Consider the following 27,981-nt stretch of genomic DNA (forward strand, 5'->3'; position numbering starts at 1 on the left):
AGGGCGCTATGGGTGAGGCCCGCCCGTTGCATGCTGGGCGTCGTTGTTCTGAGCCCCCTCCCCGGCAGAAGGGGCGCGGTGCCGAGGCCCGCGGTAGCGCCCTCCGCCTCCTCGCGTGGCTTCACGCCCGAGCCCCCCTCCCCTCAGGGTCGCTCCTCGGGCGGCGCCAAGGAGTGCGGTGCTGCTGCCGGAGCTCCGCCGTAAGTCTCCGCAGCGCCTTGGCGGCTGGTTTGACCCGCCGCGCCCGCCGTAGGCGCCCGCCTGTCACCTGCCGGCGCCTTTGTGCAGCGGGGCGGAAGCGAGCGGGGCGCGGAGCCGGGCTCCGGCGTCAGGTGCGCGGGGTCCCGCGGTAACGGCTCCAACGGCTCTAACGGCCGCTGCTCTCACCCGGCCCGGCTGTCAGCGGGGACCCTCCGGCGCGGCGGCGGGGTGGGGCGGGGTGGGGCCCTGCCTGTGCCGGCTGCGGGCCGTGGGGCCGGGGCTCGGCCCTGCCGCCCTCGGGCGGGGCTGGGCGGGCGCTGCGGCCGCTGTGGGGCCTGCGGGGCGCGGGGGGACGGCTGGGGCGAGGGGCCGCGGTGCGGTGACAGCACTCCTTGCCCGGGCGGCGTTGAAGCCTGAAATGCCATTTTTTTGTTATTATTATCGTTTGTTGGCACTGACGTGTTTGCAGGCAATATGGAGGAAGAGCTGCCGATGTGTACAGGGGGGTAAATGTGTCAGCCTTGCAGCGTTTTACAGCTTTTCCTGCCCTTAGATGGACTATGCAAACGCTTGCGCATATTTTTAATTTTAAATACGTAAATAGCCGTATTACTGATGTGTAATCTGATGTCAGTATTATCACGCTTGGTGCAAAAGCCCTTATAGATCCCTTGGCTGTGGTAGAACCACTTCTGCACTTTCTTTACTCGCTCAGATTTGCCTTACTGCAAAACTGAGTGTTTGTTCACCCAGCCTGTTCACACAGGTTTTCGTGTCCGTGTCCCAAATCTTTAAGTTCTGAAGTGTTTTTTTTTTCTTCTGCTTTTGTTTGTTATTGGATTTCCTGTCTGTTTTTAATTGGATGAGTTATGTAACAAAGCTTTTGTAGAATTGTTGTCTTTAAAAGATCCAACAATTTCTTAGCAGCATGTAAAAGATCTATGGATAAAACACAAAAAGATTGGTATTGCATGTTTGACAGGATTTTTTTTTTTGCTGTCATGCCGATACCTACTTTGCCTTGCAGTTTATGGTAGACTTGCTAAATCTTTTGTTAAATCTGTGTTTTAAGTTCTGCAACTGGATGTAGCAGGATATATCGCTTCCATACCGCTAAGTTGTCATGTGTCAATGGTCAGGGGATGAAAGAGAAAGTACAAATACTCCAGGCGCATTGTCCATGCAGTTTTATGTGCGTATGTGTCATAGTTGGCTCTGTAGCTGTGCAGAATCCTGTGGCAAGATCAGATAACCCTGTTTTCAGTGCCTAATGTATGATTCAGAGCAGCTCCTCCAAACAGCTTCAGTACTACCTTAGCAGCGGGTGCTGTCACCATATCATCGTCCTGTTTTAAGTCAGGTTTAGTAGTGAGAATGTACAGAGTGAAGAAAACATGGAAATAGGAATATGTTTTTTTTTTTTTTTTAATTAGGATTGAAAGACTTCTCACTGTTCTATCTTTAGTATAGTTACTTCAATGATAGCTGTTTTCCTATAAATAAGCAATCTCAAGCAAACAAAAAAAAGCAGTGGTATGATTTCTGTGTTGATCAGTGTTTCAGCCATGTCTGACAAAAGTGAACTGAAGGCGGAGTTGGAGCGCAAGAAGCAACGATTAGCTCAGATCAGAGAGGAAAAGAAAAGAAAGGAGGAAGAAAGAAAGAAGAAAGAAGTAAGAAATAACTTTCCCTTTGAACCTTGACTGTTTGCCTATGTAACTTGCCCCAAATATACATGCATGTAGCCTGTCCAAAAAGACTGCATTTATCGCTCCACAGTTATTTAAGGTTTTATGTTTAATGGTCCATGCAAATGTAGTGCTTTCATTTTGTGAGAGTAAACACCTACTTTTATTTTAGAACTATCCATGTGGTAAGGTAGATTTTAAAAAAAATCTCATGTGTAGTTTTAGAAATACAAACTGTATGCTTGTGTGCATCATAAATAATGAATTAGGCAATTACTGTGAGAATTAACTGAAATATTGCACAAAAGCTCTACTAAATGATTTGTGATGATGTAACTTGAAGAATTCCTTTCTGAAATGCAGTTTCAAGGATGTCTGTATGAGTTGTCTGACTGTCAGTATTGTTATTGAACCGCATGCTCTATACTGCTCTGATTCATCTTTAACCTGAATTTTAAAGTCAGAGCAATGCTCAGGACATGCGTGCTACTTGTGTGTTAGACTTGATTTGTTAACAGTCTCCTGGATTTCTCTCTGTTACTGTAAGTGACAATCTGGTGTATTGCTACATTTCTCCGAAAAGCAGATCGTAAACAAAACTTCTTTTGGAATGCTTTCGTGTGTTGTGTCCCTTGTCATGACATCCTCTCTTTTGGTTATGATCTTATACAAGTTCTAAATTAGCTTATGATTGAAGTCTGGGCAGCTGCCAGCAAAATGATTCAGACAAACTGGAGAGGGAAATATCTCAAGTTATGTTCTGATGATGTTGCAATTACGTATTGTCTGTACTTGAGATTCCCCATATGATTCCCAGCTTATCAGTTTTGATCTTCCTCTAAAGTTTGGAAATAGCTTTTTTAAAAGACGTAGAGTGGATCAGAAGTATGATGTGTAGTAACATGAGAAGCAGTTAGTCTTTAATCATGTTGTAGGGTTAGTGTAACTTGGTCTAGATTTTGCTGCATCTGCTAAAGGCTAGTATTTGTATAATTAATTTATTTTTACAGAAATATTCACTTGACAGTGACTGAGTTTTGAACACCTTAAACTATGAATTTAAATTCTGTAATTGAGTAAGCAGTTAAATGAATTGTGGAAAAATAAGGAGTGTTCAAATCTTTCACAGTAGAGCTTCCATTATTTCTAAATTATATAAGGATAAGGGTGTGATATTAATACTTTCTTGTGTGTGAAATCTAGTAGATTACAAAACTACTATTAAAGAAAACTACTTAAAGATAGTATTAAAGCTGCAAAACTTGTGATTCCCTCTGTTTTTGCTTTAGTAATTCCCAAGATGCTTTCTGTAGATAGAGTCAAGTAACTAACCCATATGATTATAGGTTTTAGTATCACAAAAAATGCAGTGAGAAATAAAGTGAAACCATTCCTAATACCTATTAAATGCCAGAATTTAGATATTGAATTATTTTTAGACTGATCAGAAGAAGGATGTTCTTCCTGTACAAGAAGAATCTGATCTTGAAAAGAAGAGAAGAGAAGCTGAAGCATTACTTCAGAGCATGGGGCTGACACCGGAATCTCCTGTTGGTAGGAATATTTATATTAGTTTATAAGAAGTGTTTTGTTGTTGGTGGTATTGTGATACATATATAAGTAGCATGAAATTTCTATGGCCACTGTTTTTTGGGTATGCATGTCTTGTTTCTGGTACTACTTTGTCTCTGTTACAAATGTCTAGTGATATGTTTATGTGCTTCAGTACACATTGCTAGTAAGATTCATAAAATATATGCTTTCTACTAAGATTATTTGGAGTTTTTTAGTTATAAGTATCACAAATTTGTTGTTTTCTCTTTCAGTTCTCCCTGCACATTTTTTTCCCCTTTCTCATAATGCTAAATCTTAATCCTAATATTTTCATGTGGGGTTGGCTTGTTTTCTTTCTGTGCCTTTTATGTCCTAATTTTCCTTATCTCAAATACCTGACTGAATTTGATGGAGTAATAGCAAGGCTAAGTATAAAATTTAACTGTCACGGATGATGATTCGTATCTGTGCTGCTCTTCAATGGATTAGTATATTGGTTGTTGCTTTTTGCCTTTACTTAGCTACTTATCTCTGGTAAATGAAAGTGAAGAGGGTGGTACTTCAACTCCAATTTTCAACTCTGTCTCTGAAATCAAAGAGGGGTTAAAACTTAATTTTCAGTTTGGCTCAGTGATGATGAGGGTCTATTTCAACTGGGTTTGCAAATAAAAAGTAATAATAATTAGGTATAGTCTGTGTGTGAATACAACTTCGTAATTGCTTTTGGACTGTCCTCAAACATTTGAAAACGAATGGGAAATAAACAACATTAACACTGCCCCCATTCCAACAGCCACAGCAGTAATTTTAATAGCTTGAGTTGTTCTCACAGTTCAGTTGTAGGTAGACTGCATTTGGGCTATGCTAGCACTAGCATATAAGTAATCAATTCTTAGCTACTAGGGATTTTCTTCAGCAGGCAAATATTTGAAAACCTCCTTGCACATGGCTTTGCTGAGGCAGCTAACATGAGACTCTTAAAGAAATAGGTGTGGGTTTTTTTGTTTGTTTGGTTAGTTTTTTAATCTGTAAGAGAGAACCTAAAAAACACAGGATGACCAGTCCTTAAAAACTTTTTTGATGTGCTGGCGTCTGATAACAGGTCACAACCCTGCATGTGTTGTATTTAATCCTGTTGATCCCCTATTTAGTCACTGCCTTGTAAGTACACAGTTACACAGATAATTCATTTTGTTCCCTTTCAAGATAGATAGTTCTAATATGAGTGCTAGATCAAACTAAAATGTTCTACTTGCTACCTCTCAGTAGCATGCCTGAGGCACAAGCTGAGTCTGCTGACTGAGTACTGGGAAAGCATGACAGTACAGTGCTGAAGCACCTGAACTGAAGCCAACACAGCTGACCAGCGTGGTGTGCAGATGGCTTCAGCTCATGCTGTTAGTGTGGGTGGATTATTTGAGATTAGATTCCTTCCTAGGAAGTTGTATTAAGAATTTGTAAGGTAATTATTGTCCTGGTAACTGCCAAGGAGAGGTGGCTTCCTTACAGGAGAAGGGACCTTAGTGTAAGTATGTTTTTGATATCTATCATTCTCTCTCTATATATAATGCATATATTTATTTATGTATTATACATGTATATTTGTGTGTGTAATATATATTATATATATATATATATCATATATATATCATATATATTCACTTATATATATATATATATATATATATGTGAATGAAAATAACAAATAACTTTCAAGAAGGCATCCTTTGTTGGGATAGGTGGACTTTTACTTGGCATGTTCTTTACACTTATCGGAGAGATACTGCCTTACCAATGGGAAGGCTTTCCTAAAAACAGCTTGCTCCACAAGAGGGCACTGTATCATTAAACTAAGCTACTGAATTTTTTGGCCATACTGCTAGAGCAGTATATATAGTTCTTGTGTGTTTTTTGTGTTTTTTTTAAATGGTGACAAGATAAGTTTGTCATTTCACCTGTTTGTTTAAGAATGGGTGACATTAAAATGCTGTCATTTTCAGTAATGCACAGACATGTAACAATATGAAGGCCTATAGATGTTTCCTTTAGCATAAACTATTCAGTAGATAGTGATGCTGGGTTGGAGAACGTTTCAAAACTTATCTGTGTGCATACACACCCATACATGTGTATAAAATATAGGTATGTGTATGTATTTGTGAACTATAACTGTATGATTTTAAACCTATATGAAAGTCTCTCTTGTAGAGACACTCAATTTATTGAATTGAGTAAATTTATTAAAAACAGTCAAAATATTGACTGTTTTGCATGTTCAGGGTAGAATTTCTGTCAACCAGAATGATGTCTCTGTTTTGGGATAAGATGGAAACATTCTTCAGAATTTCCAATATACTTGTGATTTCAGGAAATTCTCCTGAAATGCTGCAGATCTAAATTCAGAATTCTCCCTTGGCTGACCTCTAACAGGATAGATGCCAACTTGTATAACTAATTGGTCTTCAGTTGGTTAAAGTTTATTCTTTGGTGTTGCTAAGGAGTAAATCCATGCTATGAATGCTCTACATGTTACTGAAAAGTGAAGCATAAAAGAACCTTCAACGCGCATTCTGATTCTTAAACATAAATTTAAGCTTTGTTAAATAATGAGTTTCACTATTTCTAAAACAAACAAAAAAATAACTATTTCTAGAAGGAAAAGTTAAAAAGTTTTGATATAGCTTTACATTCTTTAGATTGTATATGATTCATTGTTATGTATCAGTTCCAAAAAAACATGGTGATTTTAATTACAATCTTCATCTAAATGCTGGAAATGAACTGACTTTAAGAAAAAGTTTCAATGTATCAGTACTAGCCTGCTTGTCAGGTAAAACAAAAAACAAACAGAAAACCACAAAAATCTCCCAAAAGTTAACACTAACAAACTTGAGTGTAATATACAGATTTTGTGTTGATTTGTCTAGAACTAAAACAAAAATACTAGTATGCTCCATGACAAAGCCACTTTTTTTGTCTGCATTTCTGTGATTATATGCTTTGAAATAAAATTACCAGTTAAATACCTTCAGTGTGTAATTTTTGAGAAAAGCTATGTTAATAAGTATCTTCCTTTTATGTTTTATCAACATGATTTAGTGGGAATTGTCCTGCAAAAATAGATGCTACCTTCTTTTTAAAAAATTCTGTTTTTAAAAATTTGTTTTCAAGTCATTTTTTCTTAATGTTTTTCCCTCCATGTCGTCTTGTATGCTCCAGATGCATAAATGCCAAACAATTGCATGAAAGACCAGCATGAAATGTTAACATTGTCTTTTCCCCTCTTTTTCTACTGTTCATTTCATCCATGTATTTTTTGTTTGCCATCACTTTTTTTTTAATGATTCATGTTAAATTAATTTTAAAACATCCTAAGCTGTGCAACCTCTGCGAGTAGTAACAGCGGATACCTGTCTGTTTCACTATTTAGTCCCTCCTCCTACCTCTCCGTCTTCCAAATCTGTGAGTACGCCAAGTGAGGCTGGAAGCCAGGACTCGGGTGATGGCGCTGTTGGATCTAGGTATGTCACCTTGTTATATTCCTTTGCTTAACACTTGCATTCTGAATAATGAAACTTTAGAAGAAATCAAAGTTAATTACTTGAATATCAATTTACACCAATATTGAATCTGTGAACAGTGACTACTTTACAGAAGTGCTTTACTTTTAAATTTGAAATGCAACTACGCTTAACTGATTTTAGATTGCCAGCATAAACTTTGAGGTTTTTGAGCTCGCAGGTTTAAAGTTTCATCTTTAAAGAGTCTGAAAGTCTTGTGATAATATTCTTGTGAGCATGAATGTCTCTGAACAAAAGAACAACTAGAAAAAATCAAACTTCCCAGCTCTTTAAAGGAGAGTGTGTATGGATATTGGCTATTTTTCCCTCCATGTTGCTGGATCTAACAGAAAATGCTGTCTACAAACCTTGCCTTATTTCTTTTTTTTTCACTTAAAACTGTATTCCCAAGTTATTTCACCTTGCAGCTGTCCTCAGAACTTAACTGTACGACTCACAAGCTACAAGCATGTTAGAATAGCCACATTTTTTTCAGTTTTGCTACTTGCTACATCCTTTTGAGCAATGTTTTGTTCATAACAGTTTGAGAAATGCCACTGTAAAGAGAGTCAATTAAATACTTTCATTAAACTAGGAACTAAGAATGGAGCTTTATGGGTGATAAGATAGGAATCTACTTCCGAAGGGTATTTCTGATGTTTTCCACGCACTCTCTGAACAAGAGCAGCATTTGCCTATTAACACTGATAACGTTTTCCCTCCCCTGCACAATCATTGCTCATGTACTGTAGCTTCTGAATATACATTGTGGATGAAGTTTCATTAAAGCACAGCATCCTCAGTTCCTTTTGTTCATCCTTTGTGAATGAATCTTTGTTCTGGAGAAAGACTGAATAATTATACCACTTTTACACATCTTTTTGGAAGACTGGAGTACACTGTACACTTGTGGGTTATGTGTACACAGTCTTAGCCTGAAAATAGTCAAGTTTTTAATGACCTGAAGAAAGGTGATAAGGTCTTTATTTCAAAGTAGCGACCACTAAATTGAAACAAGGAATGCTAGAGGCAGCAGATATGAATCCATACTTCTTTTTTTTTTTTTTTTTAAACACTCAGGTGCAGTCTTTTGCATAGCTTATTCACTATGCAGTTCAAGTCCATGTGTCATGTAACTAAAGAACCAATAGCATTGTTCCTTAACTGAGTAACAAGCAAATTTTAAATTATTTGAAACCTGTGATTACTGGTTATTAAACTGTCATTTTATATTTAAATTCAGTGTATAGAAGGGAAAAAAAAAAAACATAAGAAGAGTTACTTGATGTGGGGGTAAAAAAGGCTTCTATTTTCATTCGTATATAATTTAAAGTTAGTATGAAACAGTATTTTCACCACATCTGTAATTGAACTCCATGTTGTGTACTGAATTTATTTCTGCCTCATAGGTGTACTGTGTCCTCTGATTGTATGTTCCAGATATATAGCAACATAGTGTTGTTGTATGCATGCTTTTTTTTTTTTTTTTTTTTAATGAAGACTTGAGAAAACTTACATCCTAAGCCTCTATAGCTTCATCCATTTGTAAACTTTAAATTTGGGTCTGCACAATTTTCCGCACATGGAAGCATAGAAAGACTGTGGTCTTCAAGGCATGGAGATAGGAAATTCATAGCTAAATTTAAGGCTATATATGTCATTGTAAGAGATCTGAGTTTGCTTATTTAGTCTCTGACCACCAGGTAACATTCTTCCCCTCCTCCAGTAAACAATGTCTATATCCTAAATTTGTACGGCATTCCTATTGTATGCATACACTTCAACCTAAAAGTTGGACTGTGTGATGTGCCCTAGCATTATAGCTGGCATTTCGTAGGTGGCCTTCATATCTATGTGTGGTATGCTAGCAAGGCAAGTTCTACTGTTCTTGATAATCTTAAATTGAGAGTATTGTTTTCAATGTATGTATTTCTGTTCACATCAGTGTGTTATTTCAGTTCTTTTTTGGTATATGGCCATTCTACAGTTCTCTGTTCATGCCACAACCATACTTTATGATGATTATCTCCTTTATGAGTTTAGTCATTTATTGTCTCTGATACAGAACATTGCCAGTAACTTCATTTATTTAGTAATTAGTAAAGCAGTGGTCAGACTGTGTTCTTCCTGTTACTTCCATCTGTCTTTACTTCAGTAAAGAGTTTTGGTTCTGCATTTGTTACCATTTGTTCCTTCTCACCTCAGCGTTCTCTCTCTTTCTAAGTTAAGAGTAAAAATTTAAGACTGGAAATTAGCATAGTTAGTTTACTTTTAAGTTTTGTGGGTATTTTAAATAATTAGTTTATAAGTGCAGAAACTACTTCTTAGATATATGTGTATTAGGAATTTACCTAGATTTAAACAAGTTCAAGCATGTGGATAAATAGAAGCGTAAGTTCACTGAAGCTTATATATAAATTCATTTAACTTAAGGCATAACAAATTTCTGGAAAACAAAAGGAACAGTATTTTGTATGCTTGTGATACATATGTAATAGGTGAGTTTTATCTCAGAATGTCACTTTTTTAAAGAATCTCTCTGAGAAGAATTTAACTGTAAGTACTATAGTGCGTGTTGATTTTAACTATTTTAAAAGGCGGAGTATTGTTATTTTAATATAAAAAAAAAAACACCTTTGAAAACAGGAGGGCAACCTCAGTAATGACTAGGTCTTAAGTAAGCACAGAGGTTGGAGCCTTTTAAATTTATGTTGCTTTCCCTAAGTTCCTCTTAAGTGGGACAGAAAAAGTTGGCAAAGTGTGGTGATGGAGCATTTGAATCTATAGATAAGTTTTTCTTTGCTGAAGCAACATGAAGGTTGAGGAGGTGGTGGTTTGGTTTTGCTTTGTTTTCTTTTTCATATGCATGGCAAGATTGAATCTCTATATGAACAATATCCAGCCTGAAATCTCAGGCACCAAATTAAACTTCAGGCTTAAATCTACTTAGCCGAACAAAATAGCAGAGACATAAAGAATAGGCACACTCAAAATAATGAATGGTAAAATTGGGTATTTTTTGATGCACAGAAAATATGTCAAGGTTTTAGATATTCAGGTATTAAGCTATGGCTACGGGTGCATTATCAGCTACGCAGATTGATTTTTCTAACTAACAGTGGAACAGTGGATTTGTAATTTTTAATTAAAATTCAGTGTTCTTATAATGTATGGTTTCTACAAGAACAAAGTAATGAATGGCACACTTGAAGCTGTGAGTTTTCATCATGTTGCCTGTAAATTTTGGTGATCATCTTTGTTTTGGAATTCTGTGCTTGCTTTATAAGAACATTGCCATGCCATGCATAAAATTTGAAAAAATAAAGAATTTATTATTTAAATATGATAAGTCAATAAAACAATTTTCCATTTGCTACAAAACATGATTTAAAAAAATAATATCTGAAAACTTCAGATGCATGTTCATCTATTAATCTCTCTTGTATGCTTGTTTTAAAACTTTGCCTAAGCCTGATAGCAGGCAGTAGACTAAATGGAAATTTGTGGAGAAGGTATGAAGGTTTAAGATGATAGGAGAGGGAAGATCTAGTTCCCACTTCATATTTCTTCAGATATGAAAGTGACTTGATCTGTTCTGTTCATTATTCCATATGACTTTGAAATGTGTTATTAATATAAAGTCCACTAGTTCTACGAGATTTAAGTATCCTAAATAGAGTTGGCTCTAAATCAGATGACACTTAGAAGCCCAAGGCAGTGCTTAACCCATAATTACTGCAATGTCACATCTTGGAAACTCTAGCAGTTCTCTTTCCCAGTGGAAATGCATTTTTCCCCCTCTACCAAAAGGTTTATGTGTTGACTCATTTCCTTTACCAATATGACAATTTCCTCCACATATTTACTGCTCTGGGCAGTATTGCGTTACGTTAACAAATCTGTCTTCATATGACATGAACAAATCTGAACAGATTTAAATAGGAAAGTTTTTAGTGGTTCTTGTCACTATTTAAAATATTTTTATTAGCCTCTCACAAAGGCCGCATTTATTTGCAGATCTTTAACTTTCAGTCTTTAAAAGATTTTAATTCTTTTCTAATAGCTTTGAATTCTGTTTGCTTTTTTAACTTTTGTATTTACTGCATATAGTACTTATTGCACTGAATATTTGCTGAATTTCCCTTAACTGATGTTATGTTGCCTTGTTTCTTGTGAACAATTAAATAACTTTAAGCTTACTTTAACTCTAGCATTTCATAGTGTGTATTTGCTTCACTAATCTCTGGCCTTTTTTGCTAATGCTGCATGATTGTTCAACCTGTGGTATCAGGACGCTGCATTGGGATACTGATCCATCAGTTCTTCAGCTCCACTCTGATTCCGATCTGGGGTATTGCATAGATTTCTTATATTCCCTCTTTCATATACTTCTGGATAATATGTATAAGAGCTATTCTTTTTCTTTAAGACATCAAGTTACTGTTAAGAGACTGTTCTGTGAGTTACAGTAGTTCAGTGTCCCAAGATACTGTGCAGTTTGCTGGTAATGAGAAGTTTTGATCTCATTTAATATAAATAATGTGCTTATTTCTAGTAACAGAGCTTACTTTATTGATGTTTTCTTTGAGTCTTTCTTTGGCAAGACAAACTTTAAAGTAATTTCTTTAAAATAAAAAACTTAGACATGTAAAAACAGACAGAATGACTCCCATCTTATAATATACATGAATGACAAATGTTTATATTGAGCTGTAGCTCATTATAATTACTTAATAAAACCCATATCAGTCTATATGAGTTATGATTCTGTCCACTGAAAACTTCAAAAGGAGATTCTTTTTTTTTTCTTTCATTTTAGGAGAGGGGTCATTAATAAGAAATTAACAGCAATTTAGTTACATGGAGTGTAGATCTTCACGTAATTACTACAGTACATATGCTTTTGCAGGATGTTACAAAGACTGAATTAATATTGTGTAGTTTTTGGAAATATATTTTTGCATTGTAATTTGATACTGGCTTTCTGTGTTTGTAGCATCTTTCATAAGCTAAAGTCAGAAAGCTCAGAGGTTTCCAGTATTATATACTGGAGTAATGTATTATGGATAAATCACTTGTCAGTGTGTGAGTTTCAGACCAGACTTGCAGTTCTGAGTTCTAAATAGCAGCCTACAGATAGATTTAAAAAAATAAGAAAATAAATTAAAAAATGCAGCACAGTTAAGTGGACTAGGAAATACTTTTATATTCAGGGTAACTAAGCTGTTTCTTTTAAGTTTTAAAGTCCTAAAATAAATCCAAATAGTCATGTGAGCAGATCAGTACAATGAAAATATGGGTATTTCATATATGTAGCAGTACCCTAGGCAACTGCAAAAACAAAGCTTTAAAATGACATCAAATAATCAGATATCTGTATATATTTGCACGTCTTTATTTTTGTCTTACATGTAGAAATAGCTATTGATTTTAAATAATAGTGAAAATAATAATCATAATTTTGTGACTTCTTCAGGATTAAATTTCCACCTGGCTTAAGTTTGACAAAGCTGTGACGTGATGACACGAGTATTATTCTAGTCAAAATGTGAAGTAATTCATAAAACTAACTGTTTTTTCTAATGTTTCTATTCATTTCATGTAGACGTGGACCTGTTAAACTTGGAATGGCCAAAATTACACAAGTTGACTTTCCTCCTCGAGAAATTGTTACATATACAAAGGAGACACAAACACCGGTTATGACTCAGCCAAAGGAAGGTGAATGATTAACTTATTTCAACCTAAGTTATTTTTCTTTTATTTTATTGCAGTAATGATTACTGACTGTATTAGAGCTAACACTTGTGATCTTGAAACTTAATGTGGTAGAATGAAGATTGATTTGTGAGAAAATTAATACAAGTTCTATTAAACACATACATGTCTTGCCTAGAGGGTTGTTGTCATTCTGCATCTTGTTTAATGGTAACATTGCTCTGTTAATAAAACATGGCGGTTTTGTACTCGTGGTAAACATGACGCATAGACACCAAGTTGCTTAAGTAGCTGACAGCTGGTCAAAAAGTGGGATGTATTTTGCATTTATGACACCTAAGAACCCACACACAACTTACTTGAAGGCTTTGTATCCTTATTTTTTTTCTCCCCAATTTTCACTTTTTCCATTCTCTAATCCTTGAGGTTTTTTTCCTTCCCTCTGTCAGGTTCACCATGGTATCTGAAGACTTAGTTCGTAGTTTGTGTGCTCAAAGAGTTTTACTTGTGCTGCTTGCTGTCAGTGGAAATTGCCTGGCATTGTATGATCTTAGTTTCACCCTAAGTGGACAGGCTGTAGTTGACGTTTACTATAGGGGAGTTATAAAGTTGGGTCACCTGTACTTCTGTGTTTATCCGAAAGCTGTCTTAGTAGAGATAGTGTCTCATGATCCATTCTACCTTAAAAACAATACTGTTTTCTGTACACTCTTTAGTTTTATATATATGTGCTTCACAGAAGTCACTTGAAGATGCTTGCTCATCATTGCATTGTAAAAGATTTATGTTCACAATTTAAGTTGACATCTCAGCTAGTTTAGATCCATTGTTCACTTCTTCTTATAAAATGAACTGAAGAGAACCTACTTTAATGACAGTATCTTGGTTTTGTGTTATATCGTGACCTGAACTGAGAAACATTCAAGCTAAAACTATTGTCTGTTGGGACAGAGAGGAAGTTGGGGAAAACTAGCTTTAAACTGAAAGAGTTGCTAATTGCCATGGAAATATTTGTGGCAACACAATTAAAGCAACTATTACACAGGGGAGACTTCGTGCCCCCCTTCGTGCTTAAAGTTGGCCTTTGAAGACGTCCATTTTAGGTTCAGCGTAATGGAGTTAAATTCAAGTTATGAATACCTTTCACCGTAATGGTTCTGGCTTAAAAAGGTGGAAGTCAGACCTCTCAGAAGTTGACAGAAAGGACAGCATTCAGTTGTTCAAAAATCTAAGCAGGAAAATGCTTCTTCTAGTTAGAGAAGGGAGGTAGACTAAGTTTACATGATCGTGCTTCCCTGTAGTGCAGACATGTTGTGCTGTCCTAGGTAATATTAAACATGAAGTGGCTCTCCCCTCTATCTTCTCGATAGGCTTCTCAGCTGCAGCTGGTTCGAGCCAGTGATCATTCCTCTCTGCTTGGCATGAAAGCATGACCAGTTTGCATGTAGCCCTTGATGCTGGAGCTAGAATGTCACCTCAGTGCTAGTGGCAGCGTTGCCCCTCTATGCAAAGAATTGAAGTACTGACAGGCTGACTTATTGTGACCTCAGTGTTTGTCTTGGGAAGATTGATTCTTCCTATAGCATCATAAAAGAATAAAGTCAATATATCTCCTAAAAATCAGTTTCAGTCTGTGATTAGAGATTTAGTTGCCTTTAGAGTAGGAAGTATTGTGTCACAGGAAGTTATTTACTGTATTCTGTACAGTACAGAATAATAAATTTCCCCTTGAAGTTGTTAAGCATGTTTCATCGTTCTTGTAAGAAGATACCCAAAGTAGACTTAGATGGTAAATCTGCAGTATTTGTTTTATGGTTTTCTCATAGCTATGGGTTGCACCCATTGTGCTTTTTCTTCTGGGTTCAATGTATACAAATAAGTCACTAAGGACATAGAGAAGAAACACAATAAGAAATGGTGTCGGGGTGGAGACTTCAGTGCTCCTTGAGCTTCTTGCTTCAATGAAAACCTAAATGTGTCACTTCAGTCTTTCATTTTTTTCACATTTTGGATTTCTTTCTCCAAATTCTTCAACAGTCTCAATCCTCTAATCCTACCCTTTCTGTAACAGCTGTATTTGTTATGTAAAGGAACTGAAATGTAATCATGGAATGGTTCATTGTTCCTAGGAATATAGCAGAGATGCTCATTTTTTCTCATCTTCCTGGCACGTTCCTGTTTTTGCCATTCTGTGACACAGTAACAATGACTTTTTTTTTTGGTTTAGGGACCAAGGAGATTAATTTTTCTAAGTGTTGTGCCATGCTTAGTGCTATCCTCCCTTACTTTGTAACTGATAAGCCTAAACATCTATGCCTCTGTGCCATTACTACCACTTCAATAATCTTTGTCAACATGATAACGTGAACATCCTGGTTTTAGGCGGCTTCATTCCCCAGCATCTTCATTCTATTATCCCCATTTCTGCTGTCTAAATCAATTTCCCACTTCTCATGGTTCTGTGTACAGCACTGCTGCCCACTTCCCTCATTGTCCAATTTTGGTGGACATTGTTTTTAGTTACTGTGATCAACTGGTTATTAGGATTATCGTTTGGCCTCTATTTGGCATGCTGTATCAGGCAGCAGACTTCTAGATCTACTCTTAGAAAATACACTTGAAATTGTGTTCCCTTCATATACTTGTTTCTTTTTAGCAGGCAGTGATAGAAGCAGTTTCAGCAGCGGAGATGCAATTTATGTGTGAACTCTGGATTACTTCTTCTTGTTCTGCAGGCTCTGTGTTGGCCCCCATGTACAGTACTGTAATCACCAGTGCTGCGTTTTGTCTTATCTATAGTTCTAGCTATGCTGCTCTGTAATGTACTGTTTGATATCTTCCGTTGTGATTTGCTGACATAATGTTGAAATTTGCATAGAAAGAAAATAGTCATCAGTATATCCAATAACGGCCAGATGTAATATTATAGGTCCTGAAAGTGATTAATCCAAAGAAAGATAGGCATATAAGTGAATACAGCTCTGCCCAACTGTCTCAGTTAAGGCTTTTCCTGGGCTAACAGGCTATTTGTTATTTAGTGCCTCTGTACAACACAGCGCATATGCAATCACAAGTAACTGCAGACAGTATTGTTGCATTAGCTCCCCTCTTTGAGGAGTTATTGTCTGGTAAAGTCTCCAAGACATAGAATGAGGATATTAAGCACTTTGTCCTTTTAATTTTGTCCTTTTGTCCTGACTTAAGCAGACTAATAGCGATTTAGGGTGTAAGATTGGCCTCTTGGATTCTTGATAATGGTGAATGTAGCACTTTTACATTTTAATATTGTAACAAGAAATAATGGAGCCTTATATATTCATGTATTACCCCTACATGCCTTAAATGTACAGCGAAATATAGATGGGAAAACTTGATATGAAGACACGTTCTACTTAACAAAAGCCACCCATTTCACAGATGATTTAACTTTGATTAACCTACTCTGCAGCAACAGATTACTCAGACAACTGGAACTTTCACTCTGTAGTGTTATTGCTGGGTGCAGCCTAGTATATAGTACTGCTTTTCTTTCCATCTTGCCAAAATACATCATGATTCTGATGTTAATTCAAAGTCAAAATTCTGTGGTTCATTAAACCTGTTTTTAACATCCATTGACAAGAAATTTGTCATTGTGAAGATGGCTGTTTATAAACCAAGATTCCCTGCTCCCCTGTCAGAAAAAAACATGGAGTTAATTGTTTAGCATCTTATGATGAATATTCATCAATATGTTGATGTGACAGAGTCCCATTTCTGGTCTTTAGAACCCTATGACTTCTCTAGGTCTTAACAACCGTGCTTTTTTTTTAATTGAGGAATTGTATGTGGTATACTGACAACTGAAGTAGCATAAAGCATCAGTAGGTAGTTATTAATGAATAACAAGGATGAGGTTAGTCAGTGCCTTTAAAATTTCCACACTTACATAACTGACATTAAATACAGTACGCCAATGAAACAAGTGGATCTTTGACTTAGTTGTGCAGCTTTTTCAGGAATTATGTAGTCTTCCAGTGTTTGCTGGGTAATAATTACTGTTTTTACCAATTCTTTGCAAATACCTGTACCTGAACTATGATTTTATAAATTCAAGATATGTGAGAAGTAATTAAAACAAAAATATCTCATTTATTGTCCAACAGCTTCATGCTGCCTTTTGTAAATGTCTGTGAGAAAGCATCCTGGTATTGGATAATGAGATCAAGAACTTGCTGCTTCTCCCCCTTCCCCATCCCCCCAATCCCTTAATAATAAAGTTTGCATGTGACTTCTTTAAAGAGAAGGTTTTAGATTTGTGTAGTTACAGATAAATCACAGTGAGATGACATGTTCAATTTCAAGTCTGATACTTCGAGAATATTAAAATAAGTGTTGTATCCTGCATTTAAATGCAGTAATATCAGCTGGCTGTATGCAGTGAAAGTACTATGAAGGAATTTAGATCTCTGTATAATATATGCCATTTATGTTTCAAACATTAAAAGGCATGAGCAATCAACTATATGATCTTTTGAATAAAATATGTAGATTAGAAGGTCACTTAGCACTAAGGGGTTGACCATCTGCATTTGACAAGAATTTGACTCCTGTCACTGAAAATGGTACTTAGAATCAGTGTAGTATGGCTAGCAGGGGGGTTGGGTTGAAATTTCTAATTTGGGACTTTCAAAGCTAGACTAATGTATCCCGGGTGACCCCAAACCAAATATCTGAATTTAAGGTGTCATTTAAATCTGCATTATTGATTGGCAGGGATAGCGAGAGGGGGATTTTTGTCCAAGTGACTGTAATGTGAACATGTGGTCCTGTATTTACTGTTCTCAAAATCATGTCTGTTAACTCATATTACATTTTTTTAATTAATTAGCGTTCGCACCTATAGTGATTTGACATTAAGAAATCTGTGCTTTAGAATTGCTAGAAGTTATACAGTTTTCAGATTACTAGTCCACTGTACATGTGAATCCATCTAAAAAGGAGCAGTGTCTTTCTGTTTCTCTGCGTGATTATTTTGCCCAAAAAAGCTTTCATTTTTTTTAAGTAGCACAAAAGCTGTAATTGGCATGCTTTGTAAGGAAGTGTCAATGTGCAAGAGAGTGGAGATCACTAAGAATTCTTTTACGCGTTCTTTCCCCTTTGCACCACCGCCTCCTCAGCAGGGTCACTGAGATCACTAGCTTTTCTTGAAATGGCCATTTTCACTGGCAGGTGCATTATACCCTGTATTTTCAGATTGTTTTTCCATTCTGAATGTTTGGCAGGTTGATTGCTCTGGCTGCATTGACGGAGAAAGGGCTGACAAATGCGGTTGGGCTGGCTGAAAAGACAGTGATTACTGTTTTCCTTTGTGGCTGATTGAGGCCCTTGAAAGGAAAGATTTTAACCTTCACCATTTGGTTCAAAAGTATGAGCATATATTGAAATCATTCATGCCATTTATCCTAGTTCTGTAAACTTGTCAGAACGTAAAAATCGCTCAATTTCAAGTAATGTAGGATTGGCATACGTCATTATCATTTTGATTAAGTTGGAGTTTGTATTATTGTGTGCATTATACAGTGTCATTTAAAGCTTTCTTTCCTGCAGGTACAGTTATATTTTTATTGCCTATACTATGGAGTTAGAAAGATTTTCAGACCTCTTTAAACCTATCACTATGTGTGTGGTTTGGCAGCTGGTATGGCCTACAAGCTGTATTTTGTTTGCAGGGTAAAGGCTTGTCTGTAGACCTCCTGGAGTGCTGGTAATTGCACAGGCTTGCCATTGGGGAAAGACATGATTGGAGGCAGTCAGGCAGAAAAATGTTGTGCCATCCCATTGCCACCTCATAGCTGAGAGACAATCCTAGCAGTACCATCTGGTTGTTGCTATCTAGTCAGCTGGCCTGGCTGCTGGGACCATGGCTTGGCAGCTGGTTCCCATCCCCTGACCACGCTTTTTTTCCCCCCCTCTTTTTGTGTCTATGTGCATGTGGATTTTTTGTTGTTGTTAGGTAGCTGAACATGGGTCAGAGAGATGGCTGCAACAAACAAGCCTAGTCCCTGCTGAAAACTGTCTCGTTACTTGTGATGAGGCGTGTAGTAGACTCCTGCTGCCATTCCCTTATAGACAAATGACATAGCTGTTTAACCAATAAAAATAGCTTTTCAGAAGCTTGTATGAGCAAGTGGATAAAGAAAGGCCAGGAAATGCTTATTCAACAACACCAAATAATTTAAAGTCATTTTCTGGTTTACAGTATTTAAAGAATAAAGTGTACAAATGCAGAAAGTGCTGTAAACCTTGTCAGCATTCCCGAACATTAACATTTTATGTTACTCATTGCAATTAGGGAAAACACATTTTGCTCTAAAGTTCTCATTGCCAAACATGATACAGATAATGAGACTTGCATTTAGAATGACAATCTCCCTGCTATTATCTTTAGCAAAATTTGCCTCTCAGAATAGCAACCTGAAAGCTAATGTAAGCCATCTTCATGCCATATGAAGACCCATTAAACTCTGATGGTTTCAGATCACAAGTAAGCATCTGTTCTGTAGACTATTTTAGACATTTGATTTTTCTTTATTCTGCAACATTAATGTGTCAGGATGTTACACGGAACATACATCTACCACATGGTTTTGTCATCGTAAATCATAAATTCTTATAAGAGAGTTTTCTACTTTGCGTAAGAAATTGTAAAGAATCCCTCTTTTTCAGTTTATACAAATACATAATTTACCGCAACTAAAATCCAGGTGTAGACAGCATTGCAATGATCTTTGGTTTGAGATAACATTATTCTGGGAACTACACTTTATAAATACAACCATTTTAAGCTAAATTACACCATTTTATATATTTGAGATTCCTACAGAATGTTACTGTTCCTCTTTAAAAACAATGACAGTCTCACTATACTTTTTCTTTTTAGATGAGGAAGATGAAGATGATGTGGTTGCACCAAAGCCATTAGTTGAACCTGAGGAAGAAAAAACATTTAAAAAGGAGGAGGAGGAGGAAGGTACCTCATAGTTATTTGTGCTACAAAGAAAAACATTAATACATTTTAACTTTTCTTTCCTTAAGTTGAAAATAATTTGAGCTACATTTTAACACTTAGTTATTGTATGGCTGGTTGGAAACAATTTTTCCAGAATCATGATGAATACTGTCCCCCTCCCCGCCCCCCCCAAAAAAAAAAAAATTTTGGAAGTATGCATTACAGAAACTTTGTGTATAACTTGTTTTCCAGCTGCCCCTCATGAACTTACAGAGGAAGAAAAACAACAAATTTTGCATTCTGAAGAATTTTTAAGTTTCTTTGACCACTCTACAAGGATTGTTGAAAGAGCCCTTTCCGAGCAAATCAATATTTTCTTTGACTACAGTGGAAGAGACTTAGAAGACAAAGAAGGGTAACATGAACATTGAATGCTTTAGTGTGAATGTGCAATATTTTAACTCTAAAAATGGTCAGAGATTAATACCTTCTAATTGCCTTTATAGAGAGATTCAAGCAGGAGCAAAGCTATCCTTAAACAGGCAGTTTTTTGATGAACGTTGGTCAAAGCATCGTGTTGTCAGTTGTTTGGACTGGTCATCTCAGGTAAAAAATGCTTATATTAAGCAGTCATCTTTGTGAGTTCTTCTAGCTCTGTCCACTTGACCCTTCTCTAAGTAAAATTAATATAGGCTGTATTTCTAAGTGTGTTCCTTAGAACAGTTCTTACATCCTCAGTACCTTGCAAACATCAATGTTTTGTAAAAAGTAGCAAAATCTTTGTATTATAAAGAAAAAAATCTTCATAATTGCTTCTGTTTTATGAGCTATGTAGAGGTGTTAGGTGCATAAAACAAAGCTCACTTAAAAGTATTGAGTTTTACATTTAAAAGCAAGATATAATTTTAAAAATCCAAGAACTTAAAACAGTATTAACATACTAATTATAAGCTAAATCTGTAACAAATGCTGTTTTAACTGACACTGTTTCTCACGGGGATGATGTAAATGATTTTCAGTCATGTTGTTTTTCTTTTTACTGTGTTTTGGCATCACAAAACAAAGATTCTAGGATTGTCTGGACCATTAGTTAATCATCTTGCTATTTTGAATCTTTCTCACGTATTTTTCAGTACCCAGAATTACTTGTAGCCTCTTACAACAACAATGAGGATGCACCTCATGAGCCTGATGGAGTGGCCCTTGTGTGGAATATGAAGTACAAGAAAACTACCCCAGAGTATGTCTTTCACTGCCAGGTATGATTCTGTCTCAGGAGGCTAAAGATTTTATGTTGATGAGCCTGGACAAGTACCTTCCTTGTGCTTGTCAGTGTAATGATTTCATTGGGCTGGCATTCACTTTAACCACATGTATTTGCAAACAGATGTTGATAGCTAGAGACCTTAGTTTAGAAACATTCTTCTGTTCCAGAATTTCTGACATCGTTCAGAGTTCAGTCTTGCTTAAGAACTCGTTTTCTTATTTTATTTGAAAAACCAAAAACCTTCTTGTGTAATGGTTGAACTACAAAGAAGGTTTGTATGTAAGGAGACTGAGCAGAGTTGTGTACTGCTAGAGTGTAGTTTACTGAATAAAATGAAGATGGCCTGAGGAGGTGGAGCAGCGATGAAAACGAGAAACATATGCTGCAAGTGAAAAAGGCAGATGGAAGTTTCCTAGTAGTTTTTACGAAAGATTAAAAAAAATAAAAATATGCAAGTCTGTTTCATTGTGCTAAGTCTGGAATAGCCACATAATTTTCAAAATGTCATAATTCTGAAAAATTACATAGTTGAATGAAAACGTAATCCCGTGTTGTCAGATTACTGTCAAAACCCAGATTGCAGAAGTAGCTATATTGTATTGAGACCAATTTCGATGTTCTCAAAGAAAATGACCACAGAATGTGGTAAATATTATTAAAGTCTTGTGCATTGCTGGACCTTCCCTTTCTAACAAACTGTGCTAGGAGGAAATACAAATGCATACATATGGGAAAAACAGAGGAGGAAGACTTCATTTTTGGAATGCAAGTTAAAACTAAAAGCTTATTGGGATTCACAAAGAGTTTTGAACCCTATGTGATGGGACACTGAAATAGTGTATTAAATATAGACATAGAACTTACTCTGATACTTGGTCACATTTTCTTTTGGTTTTAGATGTCATGTCAGCAAATGATAGTTATTTGTGTATTTTGGTTGTTTTTTCCTTTCAGTCAGCAGTGATGTCAGCTACATTTGCAAAATTTCATCCCAATTTGGTGGTTGGTGGCACATACTCAGGCCAAATAGTGCTATGGGATAATCGCAGCAATAAGAGAACCCCAGTGCAGAGAACTCCGCTTTCAGCTGCTGCTCACACGGTAGGGGGTGAAATATCTACAAGGACTGTTTCCTGTTGAGATGTATTTAACCTCTAGGAAACTGTCCAGTGCACTTGATTTATAATGCTTAAATGTTTATGTCCATGTTTTTCCAGTGTTATCACTGAAGAACAGGGCTATTCATAAAAATGAAAGTGTCAGAAAAACTGCTATTTGTTTTATAGGGAAGCATTCTCTGTACCATACTGTGATCAACTGTTTCTCTTTCACTAAATGAAACTATATATTTTACAGTATATTAACTGTAACAGAATTGGTTGAGACTTGGGAATTCCTATTTCTGATGGTATTTTACATTCTTAGCACCCAGTGTACTGTGTAAATGTTGTTGGGACCCAGAATGCTCATAACTTGATCAGTATCTCAACCGATGGGAAGATATGCTCTTGGAGTTTAGACATGCTTTCCCAGCCACAGGTAAGATAACTTTTGATATGTATAGTATCTATTCCGGATAGCTATTTTGTAAAAAACATAATGTCTCTAATAAAGTATTAAAAACATTTTCACAATACAGAAGTATTCTTAAGGTAGCTTAGTAGACATTTGATAAAAGACCTCTTCTGCCCCGTGGGATGTTGTTAAAATTGTTTTGGCCACTAACACAAGAAAAAATTTGCTCATTTCTGCCCAATTCTATATAAGCAAAATACAAAAAATACTTAACAATTGAGAAATCTAACCTTGTAAATGATAATACTCAGTTTGTTATTTTTAAAAGTATTTTACTGATATTTTCACTACAGGATAGCATGGAGCTGGTTCACAAACAGTCCAAGGCTGTGGCTGTTACTTGCATGTCCTTCCCCATTGGAGATGTCAACAACTTCGTTGTTGGAAGTGAAGAAGGCTCAGTCTACACTGCATGCCGCCATGGCAGGTGAATAAAAGTTTTTAGTTATTCAAAGGACTTAAAAACAGCAAAAGGATGAATCCCTGTATGTTTTACACTGCTAATATATTCATAGCGCGTGCTTAGTCCTCAGTCTTGATGGGGTTCAAGGTAGCTGTGTATGAATTCCAGTGCATGCTATTTTCCGAGTAGGAGCTTCATTAAAAACAGAAGGAGTTTGAATATTGAATTGGTACTATGCTCTCTTCATTGGCTGCGAGTTGTTTGCAGTGATGGGGGCAGCACAGGTCACTGAGGTTTTATTCATTTGAATTGTAGCAGAACATTCCAAACTTTATATCAGTTCTGCAGATAATTGTACAGTAACATCACGCACAAATCTTAAATTGGCTAGCTCTTCTCCTGCTGTTCAATCTATTTTGAAATTGTCTGACTGTATCTTATCAATTGCTTTCTTAAATATAATTGAGTGTCCAGGTTTCATCTGAAATACACATCACCCTTGCTGCACAGCTTTTTGGTTCCAGAATAGCCAAAATTGTATCACTTCTCTGTAACGTTCTTCCCAGCTCTCCTCTCCCCCTTCCTCCCTCCTTTTTCATTGCTTCTGATAGGAGACTATTAGGAATATGTTGTTAGTTTTTATGTCTGAATCCTAGTGTGTGTCCACAAGGTACATGCATCTTCTGTTTCAAGTAAGTGGGAGTTCCTGAGACTGGATTTTTTTTTTTCGTATGATTCAAAATTTTAGCTATTGGTTGGAGAACAGTGTAGTTAAATGAGTGGATTGGTACCTGCTGAATGAGTCTCTGCTCCCTGTGGTAAATTTTAGCATTTAAAGAGTGTAGAAAAGAGATACTGGAATTAAGGTCCATATTCGAGCCTGTTCAGATGAAGCCTTTGCAATTGGGTAACATCCATACAAAGTGGCAAAATCTTCTTGGTGCTAAATTTAAACTGTATTTCAGTGCTGTTTGTCTGCAGATGGATGGTTTCCAGAGATATTAACTTTTTTTTTTTTTATATATATATATTCTAAAACAGCAAAGCTGGAATCAGTGAGATGTTTGAAGGACACCAGGGACCAATCACAGGTATTCACTGCCATGCAGCAGTTGGACCTGTAGACTTCTCACATCTCTTTGTCACTTCTTCTTTTGACTGGACGGTAAAGCTTTGGACAACTAAGGTAACTGAAATAGATAGTTCAGTGGTTCTCTTCATAATCCTTGACACAAGGTGGTGCTATAATGTAAGCTACTTAAGAAACTTCAGTGAACTGAAGGCAAATTGTGTGAAGCCCTCAAGGTCCATAGCAGTAGTCTGGTTGATTCCTGGTGCTTGTTTTTCAGTTTCTTACAAAGAGAAGACAGCTGATAAACAAAACTAGTTAATGATATGAAGATGTCATTGCTTTCGGATTGTGTATCATTTGTGTACTTTTGATCCATTCTGCTTAACCTTTTGCCCTTTCATATCAATGATTACAATATAATCAAATGCAAATCATGTAAATTCAGTTTCTTCGTATTATGTGTACTGCAAACATTTTCTTACAATTTTGTGGAGGACTAGAGGACAGCACCAAAAGTCAATTAAACTGCATGTAGAGGCTCAGAATTGGCATTCCTATTGCCAGAATTGCTATTTTTTGCTGTTATATTGTGGTATTTTTCTTTTTTAAGTAAGTTTAAAATGTGAATCATTTTTTAGTTATTTCTCATAATGTTGTTGAGAAGTTCTGTATTTTTACCTTACTTGTTAGCTTTTGAAATTGAAATGCTGACTTTAGGTATTGCATTACATCTGCTTTTTTTTCAGAATAACAAACCTCTCTACTCATTTGAAGACAATTCAGACTATGTTTATGATGTTATGTGGTCTCCAACTCACCCTGCCTTGTTTGCTTGTGTGGATGGGATGGGCAGACTTGACCTGTGGAATCTCAACAATGACACTGAGGTGAGGGAGAGTGAGGTTAACAGTCAAATATAGCAGGAAAGGTTTTTTTGTACACTTTAGAAAAAAGTGTAAAGAGTTCACCGTAGGATTTTTGTTGTTTGTTCTTAAATATTCTGTAATTCCAGTAGTTGCTGCTTAATAAATATTCTTTGATTACAGGGTAGTAACTTAAATAATTAATAGCAACAGTAATTAAATTGTTTTAACAGTAACATGAACATAAAACGTGTTAGCTTAATACCAATCCATGTTGTGACAGTAAATTTTTAGACCACCCCCAATACAGCCATGGCAGCCTGCAGTTTAACAGTATGAACAAACCTGCTACCCATACACCACCATTGTTCTTATTGCCATATTGTTATTGCCATAGTAATACTGCAGTGAAATTGTAATTTGTTTCTAAACTTAGAAGATTGAACATTTAGGATTGCTGGTGTAAGCTGTATACTTACCTATTGCATAAACCTTTTCTGAGACTTAAACTTGTTGGAGATAGTTGAGAGGAAAAATCATACAGATACTCAGCTTTCTAAAATTTTACTGTCTTAAAGCTGCACACAGAAGAAAGAGTAGTCCTGTAGAAGAAGCAGCACATGCCAGCCTATATTTTTTAACTGGAGTTGCCCATTTCTAGCATCTGGGCTGGATTTGACCTGCCAGCCCTCTATCTATAAGTCTTTCCTGAGTTCCCAGGGCTCCTCCTTGCTGTCTGATTAACGCATGTCTATCAGGGGGGTAAAAGGCATGTGCCTCCTGTGTCATGGCAGGAGTGCAGATGTGCCTTTTGATAGTGCCAAGAGACAGAAGATGTGTTGTTTTGGTTATATCACTAGTGATAGCTTATGGCCGCTGAGAGTAAATTGAGACCTACAAACTGCCTAAATTGAGATATTGGGTACTTTGATAAATCATTGAGGGATAAGGTATGTTCTGTAACTTAAGAAATCCTTGTGCATATTTAGCAATGTGTTTTAAATGGATACAGGTGCCAACTGCGAGCATTACTGTGGAGGGCAATCCTGCTCTGAACCGTGTGAGATGGACGCACTCTGGGAGAGAGATTGCTGTAGGTGATTCAGAGGGACAAATAGTTATATACGATGTGGGAGAGGTATGTATACCATGTGTTGTGCAAAGTATATTACAGCTTTTTTGTTGTTACTCAAGCTTTTTTGACTTGTGTTTTGCAATTTCCTTGTAAATTCCCCCCTCCTCTGGTTTAAAGGAATAAGGCTTAATTTTTATTATCAAATTATTTTTCTTTTAGATGTCTATTTCAAGTATTCTAGCATGATTTAAAATCACAGAATCATTTGGGTTGGAAAAGATCTCTAAGATTATCTAGTTCAACCTTTAACCTAGTACTAATGTACTAGCACTAAACCATGCTACCAAGTTCTAAATACACAAGTTTCTTGAAGACCTCCAGGAATGGTGACTCAACTGCTTCCCTGGGCAGCTTATTCCAATGCCACGTAACTCTTTCAGTAAGGAAGTTTCTCCTAATATCCAACCTAAACCTCCCCGGCGCAACTTCAGGCTATTTCCCCTTATCACTTGGTGCCCACCTCGCTATAGTCTCCTTAGAAGTAATACTACAGTGTGATAAGGTCTCCCCTGAGCTTCCTTTTCAACAACCCCAGTTCCCTCAGCTGCTCCTCATAAGACTGGTTTTCTCAACCCTTCACCAGCTTCATTGCCTTTCTTAGCATGCCATCTGTCAGCTACACAGTCAAAAAGTAAAAACGTTATTGTACAGCTGGCAAAATAAGATGAAGCCATTAACAGAAAGCTTTAAAGTTTGCTGGAATCTTATGTTCTTCCTATCCATTTTTTTTGTGAATTCTGACCATGGCTTCAGAAGTATTGAACAAAAAAAAAAAAATGAATTGAGGAAGTCTTGACTTGGTTCTTTAGGGAAGCTGTTTCTATTGAAGTATGTGTATTGCAGTAGTACGTGACTGATCGGATGCAGACATTGCATTACTGTTCTTCTTTGGAGGTAGTATCTCAGAAGCATATCATGCAAGCGTGTAATACTATCACTGCATAAATACTGGACTTGCAAATTCTGCTGCTTTTATTAGTTAGAGCTTCTGATGTTTAGACTACTTTAAAAGTTGCACTAAATAAAGGTAAGCTGTTCTATCAGAACCTCTTACAAATACTGCTGTTCAAAATGAGCTCAGTTTGTATGTACTGGTAGGTTTAAATAATGTTATCTTTGTCAACAGCAAATTGCCGTTCCTCGCAGCGATGAGTGGACTCGATTTGGTCGAACGCTGGCAGAAATAAATGCCAACAGAGCTGATGCAGAAGAGGAAGCTGCAACCCGCATACCAGCATAGACCGTTAAAGATGGGCAGCAGTGGTAGACTTGTGAATTATTTGATGCAAATCTTAAAAGTGTAAGCATGTGTCAATTCAAGTAATAGTTTAAGGCAGGAACAGGTGGATTCAACTATGGACTTTGAAAATGTGTTAAGATCACTGAAATTCAGATCTTACATTGTCACTTTTTATATATAAATTACAAGCACATTCTTGGATTTGTGTAACTTTTAATACAGTTAACTTTTGACTTTGCAAGGAACTTCTTTTGCTGAAACACTAACCTGGTGTAAATTTGCTGTTAGGCTAATGAAATTTCCACTTTGTAACGGTATATTTCTGAAAATTAGAAATTCTGTTTCTAAACTAAACTTTCTATATTACACAGACTAACCCTAATGAGGTATTAAATTTGTGAAGGGTTCTTTAATTCAAACTGCCTATGGATATGCATGCATATATTCCAAGTAAATTTAATTGCTTATAGATAACCCTCAGACTCTGGTAGCTAGTAATAGAAGTGAATAAAAATTTGTCTGTAGTTACAAGTCTATTTGATAATTGGACCTGAATTAATGAAATACATATTTAATACTAAGTTCTTTTGTTCAAACTGGTGCATTAAAGGGTGAGACTGATTAATAAATAAATATTATATGAGCACTTGTCAGCTGCCCTGACCTCTAATCTGTCTCTCTTCAGTAGTTTCAGAGTAGAAAGCTACTGAGAGC

The 27,981-nt window shown here is 36.5% G+C and overlaps 1 protein-coding gene across 6 annotated transcripts; it reads left to right on the forward strand.

Moving 5' to 3' along the window:
- Window positions 1-23: 23 nt before the first annotated feature.
- DYNC1I2 (dynein cytoplasmic 1 intermediate chain 2) lies at window positions 24-27,913 on the forward strand. Of its 6 annotated transcripts, none has more exons than XM_027461846.3 (17): window positions 24-200; window positions 1,757-1,874; window positions 3,329-3,443; window positions 6,874-6,964; window positions 11,295-11,354; window positions 12,609-12,724; window positions 19,644-19,733; window positions 19,965-20,127; window positions 20,219-20,318; window positions 20,846-20,971; window positions 21,934-22,080; window positions 22,405-22,518; window positions 22,848-22,981; window positions 23,999-24,143; window positions 24,776-24,916; window positions 25,905-26,030; window positions 27,154-27,913. In XM_027461846.3, the coding sequence occupies exons 1-17, from the start codon at window positions 31-33 to the stop codon at window positions 27,265-27,267; spliced, it is 2,070 nt and encodes a 689-aa protein (XP_027317647.2). In that variant the 5' UTR covers window positions 24-30; the 3' UTR covers window positions 27,268-27,913. The 6 variants fall into 6 exon arrangements, with proteins under 6 accessions (XP_027317647.2, XP_027317650.2, XP_038038500.1 ...); XM_038182572.2 differs by having other exon boundaries at window positions 193-332; XM_038182573.2 differs by lacking the exon at window positions 24-200 and adding an exon at window positions 304-429.
- The last annotated feature ends 68 nt before the right edge of the window (window positions 27,914-27,981 follow it).

This window comes from Anas platyrhynchos, chromosome 7 (assembly GCF_047663525.1).
Source record: "Anas platyrhynchos isolate ZD024472 breed Pekin duck chromosome 7, IASCAAS_PekinDuck_T2T, whole genome shotgun sequence".
NCBI lineage: Eukaryota > Metazoa > Chordata > Aves > Anseriformes > Anatidae > Anas > Anas platyrhynchos.